A 4,942-nucleotide genomic window follows, 5' to 3' on the forward strand; every position below is an offset into this window, starting at 1 on the left:
TTCCGCGTATCGGATTTGGGCAGAGGGAACACTGTCTGACATTTCAGAAGGACCACTCTGGCCGCTAGGAGAATAGAGGGCTCTGAGGCAAGAGTGGCGGTGGGTAGAAGGCAAAGCTCAGACAGGGTGCCATAGTGGCTGAGACCAGGTGGTAGTGGTGGAGGTGGTGAGAAGTGGTTGGTTTCCATTGAAGGCCCAGCCAATGGGATTTGCTGGTGGTTGGATGTCGGTGTGAAAGGGCAGTCGAGGATGATGCGCAGACGTTTTGCTTGAGCCACTCACAGGATGAGGTGCCGTCTACCGAGAGGAGGAGGACTGGGGAGGGGGGCACCAGGTTTCAGGTGGAAGGTGAAGAATGAGCTCTGGGATGCGCCGGGCCTGTGGGAATCGGAAGCGCATACAGAACAAGGAAAGGCATGGGACTGGCTGAGCTCCCCAAGACAAGAGCAGAGGTATGGGGACTGAGCTCTGAGAGTTGAGAGATCAGGGAGGTGAAGAGGAACCAGCCAAGAAGACTGAGAAGGAGCAACCAGGGGCAGCAAACTAGGAGAACGTGGTGTCACGGAAACTTAGCCAAAGGAGTGTTTCGGGAAGGCAGAAATGGTCAGCTGAATCAAATGGTGCTGAGAGATCAAGTGAGAAGAGAACTGAGAATTGGCCAGCGGACTTGGCAATGAGGAGGTCATTGGCAATCTCGGCAAGAGCCACATACCAAGACTCTGGTCCCTATTTCCTGAGACAGGGACACCTGCTTTAACAGCTGGAAGGAGACTGTGGTGTGGACAGGGCAGGGGCTATGAGTGCTGACATCCAGGGCTCCTCTGGTTCAGGTGAACTCACCTTCTGGGGCAGAGGACCATCTCTTTGGATAGAGTTGAGGTCAGAAGATCTGCCAGCACCCCTTTTACCATTTAAGACCCTGCTCCCCAAGCTGGGGCCTTCGGTTCCCCTCTTTGGCTCTGGGTGGGGCTCAGAGAGAACGCTTTCCAGGGAGCACCAGGAACATGAGTTACTGGTGTTTCCACCCGGGAAGGGACTTAGGGCGCTTTAGTCCTCATCCGTCATTCACAGAGGTGGAAGCCAACCGAGGGAGGGCCAGAGCCGATTAGGAGCAGAGCTGCTGGGGCAGAAACTCCCTTCTCCAAGGGGCAATAGACCACTGTAGTTAAGACGGGGCACTTTAAACTCAGGCAGTCCTTGTTTGAGCCGCCTCCTGACCTCATGGACATGGCAAGTTACTTAATATTCTGAGCCCCAATTGTGTCGTCTGCAAAAATGCGACTTGTTGCATGATGAAACGAGATAGTGAAGGTTGCTTGGTGGTTATTCTGACTATGAAGTCAGAGTCCTTAGGGAGTTTAGTTAGGGAACACGTACTTTTCCTAGGAGCCAGCCAGAATAGGAAGCTTTCTTGAATTTGGCCCCAAAAGCTTTGGTCCTAATGGTTGAGCTTCCCATGGTCTCTAGATACTTCTCTTGGTCTGGTCTAGAAGGCTGAGGCCGGGAAGGGTTTTTGACAACAGGGGAAAGCTGAAACTGCATGCTTGGCCCTCCCGGCAAAGCTGGCACCACAGCTCTGCTTGGGGCCCTTGGGTGACACCAGGCAGCTTCTTGCCTCTCTGCTGTGACAGTCAGGTCCACTCTGTGGGTGGGTGAGGACAGAGCCTCTGGTCTCACTTGGCTCCTCTGCTCTCCCTGCAGATCAGCAATGCCATCCTCATCATCTTTGTCAGCTACTTTGGCAGCCGGGTGCACCGTCCGCGGCTGATCGGCATGGGGGGTCTCCTCCTGGCTTCGGGGGCCTTTGTGCTCACCCTCCCACACTTCCTCTCAGAACCTTACCAATACACCGTGACCAGCATGGGTAAGTGGCCTCCCACTCTTGCTTCAAGGGGATGAGGGTACATGATTCTGTAGGTTCTGACTTTCAGATACGCTCTGGGGAGAAAAGCCGAGGAAACTTTCTGGTGGGAGAGGACAGCATAGCCCAGAGTGGTATCCATTGCCCCAGAAGCGCCCCAACCAACTTTGTGAGATACCCACTCAATCCTCCTGTGCTTTTGGTGGGATCCTGGGATGTTTGGATGCCCACCATCCTCTCCCATCTTCCATGTTATTGTTGACTATATTTTAGCGCTGCCTGTCTTTACCCTCCTCCCAGTGCTCATTATTAATACAGTTGTTATTTATAAATAGTTCAGTACTTATTTATATTTACCCACAAGTTTACTGGTTTCTTTGCTCACCATTGCTTCTTGCATTTCACCCACCCTTGTTGATTTAACTTCCTTTTTCCTGAAGTACATCCTTTAGCATTATTTTCAAATAGTTTTTCAAATCTATCTGCCCTATTTTCATGGTTTCTTGGTATTTCCTTATGATTTCTATTTTCATTTTAGTTTCTTCAACTATTTTAAATGTATTTATTTTATAGTCCTTTTTGGATTGTTTTATTAGCGCAAATTTTGAGATTGCTAATCCTCCCACGTTCCGTGTCTGCTTGCTCTTGTTTATGGTGGTGTGTTTCCTTTATGTTCTGTAATATTTGATGGTGTGGTCATTGGCAGTGGGATTTTTTTTCCTCCCTGTGGAAATTTTGTGTGGTCTGGGTAGGAAATAGCCCCAAGGGTGGTTTTGTATTTGCATTTACTTGGCACCCTGGGAACATCACTGCTTTGGAGCTAATTTTATGATAATGTATTGGCGTGGGATCAATTTGCACTTATTTTAAGGGATATTGTATGTGGCAGTGGTTTTGTGAGGAGCAGCAAGTGAGAGGCCCAGTCCCTAAATGCTTATTCTCGGTCTGCTGTATTGGAGTTGAAGATGTCTGAGGATAGACGGGCCACCCGGGGATGCACTGAGGGGATAACTGATTCCTGTTTGCTTAAATACCAGGCTTGTTCTTAGTCATATATGCAGATCAGATCCAAGAGGGGAGTCGCTTAGAATGCCAAACGGGAATGCTTTATAGGCTGTGAGACCTACAATGGGGAGGTGGGTAGCTGGAATGGAAAAAGAATGGAGGAACAGCGATGTGTGATGATGAAATGTTTGTTGGGTTGGGAATCACCAGTGAACTGATCACTGGTGATTACCATAAATTCACTGTGGCCTTGGATCTATCTGGACTCTTTAAGCCTGAGTCTTGCTTCAAATAGGCCCAGGAGGAAGACAGACCCAAGCTTAGGGGTCTAAGCTCTTTCTCCCCCTCGGTCTAGACAAGGGGTCTGAGGCCAGCTCTGAAGGAGAGCCAGGAGTTGCTGGCCACCTCAGAGAGCCATGTGCCAAGCCTGCTCCAGACACATGGTCCCTGCCCTTTCCTGTCAGCATGAAGACTGGGCTAATGAAATCAGCAAGGGAACCTGGGGTGCTGGGGCCAGGCTTCGGGGAGGGCATCCTGCCAGGCGCCACACACCATGGCCTGCTTAGCCTGGGGGCTGGCTCCCCCAGCCTGGGCCGAATACCAAGGGCATTTGCATCACGCAGAGCAGCCACCACAGAGAGTGGCTGGAGACCTGTGGGCCTCTGAAAGCAATCACTCTGCTCCTTGTTAGGGATGGGCGGGCGTCTTGGGTCCTTTCCACCACCATCCTCCCTGCTCTGAGGCAAACTCTCTGCCTCAGTGCTCTTAGCCCACCTCCACTGAGAGAGGGAAGAAGGGGACTGTGAGAAGGACCACAGCTTGCCTGCCAGTCTGCAGGGAGGAATCGCTGTCCAGGAGCGTGAGCGTCGTTGTTTTTCGATTCTGTAAATTCTATTTGCAACAATAGGACACAGTCTCCTTTACGCTGGCTGGGATCAGAGCAGCAGCTGCAAGTGCTCAGGGCTGGGCTACCTTCAGGGCATCTTCCCAGTGCCAGGGGGTTGGGATAAGGAGGACTTTGGCCCAGGAGCCTCATCCTTGGGATCTAGCTGGAGCTGTGGGTGCCAGTACAGCGGGGGCATGTGCTATGCTAATATGTGCAAACAAAAATATTCATAAAATCTCACTTCGTGGGAAAGGTTTGAAATACGACTCTTACTTCAAATGTATTCCTATGGGAACTTAAGTTTTAAATTATGCAGGGCCATCAGGCACACACAAATTTCATTAAACGCGCCACCCTGAATCACGTCATGAATCTGGACGGTCCGGGGTCTGAAGCTGGGCTTTGAAACTCCCAAACAGCATGGCCTTGGGCCACTTCCTCCGCAGCTGAGTCTCAGTTCCTACCTGTATAAAATGGACCCTCCCTCGCAGGGCTGCGAGGGCCGAAGGATGCATTCTCTGAATTTAGCCAAGGGGCTGGCACATGCAGTAACCATTAAGCGGCGGCTTTTATAACAAGCGGTGCTGGGAACAATACATGTAATATGCTGGGTAACTAGGGTCCCAAATGAGGAAGCGCCTGCTTCCTCTGGAGAGTCTGACAGCTCACAGCCAATGCGCTGGGCGTCCTGCGGGCATTTGAAGGCAGCTTCTTCCTGGTCCTCACCGTACAGCTGTCCTCTGCTCTAGCCGGAGCGGGGCCCCTCCCTTGGTATAGTCCTTGCTGTGCCTTTGCATGTGAGGCATAGGATTTCTCTTGGTTGAGGCTTAGGCTGCTGTTCTGCTCTATTCCCAGACCCTTAAGTTGGAGCCACCTGGTATGCTGGGTAGAGAGAGCATAGACATTCAAATCCCAGCTCAGCCATTTAGGTGCTAAGTCTGCTTAGGTAAGCTGCTGTTCATCTTTCTGAACCTCAGTTTCTTCATCTGTAAAATGGGAACAATAATACCTCCACTTTCAGTGTGTTCTGAGGGCAAAATTAAAACTACATAGTATAGGTAAAGTGCTTCGCCCATGTTAGCTGTTCAGCACATTTCTCTTTGCCTGCCCTTGATGTGGTATTTGAAATCCCCTCCTCATGAGCAATGACCCCCAGACCTATTATCATGTGTTGACTGCTGACTCTTTCC

General features: G+C 50.8%; 1 protein-coding gene across 1 annotated transcript in view; it reads left to right on the top strand.

Annotated features, from left to right (window-relative positions):
• The window catches only part of SLCO2A1 (solute carrier organic anion transporter family member 2A1), a 74,954-nt gene that overhangs the window by 40,936 nt on the left and 29,076 nt on the right, over positions 1-4,942 (top strand). The window contains exon 3 of the mRNA XM_007457556.1: positions 1,702-1,864. Coding sequence (XP_007457618.1) covers positions 1,702-1,864 — 163 coding nt within the window. The remainder of the gene's footprint in view (positions 1-1,701; positions 1,865-4,942) is intronic.

Source organism: Lipotes vexillifer, unplaced genomic scaffold (assembly GCF_000442215.2).
Source record: "Lipotes vexillifer unplaced genomic scaffold, Lipotes_vexillifer_v1.1 scaffold86, whole genome shotgun sequence".
Taxonomy (NCBI): domain Eukaryota; kingdom Metazoa; phylum Chordata; class Mammalia; order Artiodactyla; family Lipotidae; genus Lipotes; species Lipotes vexillifer.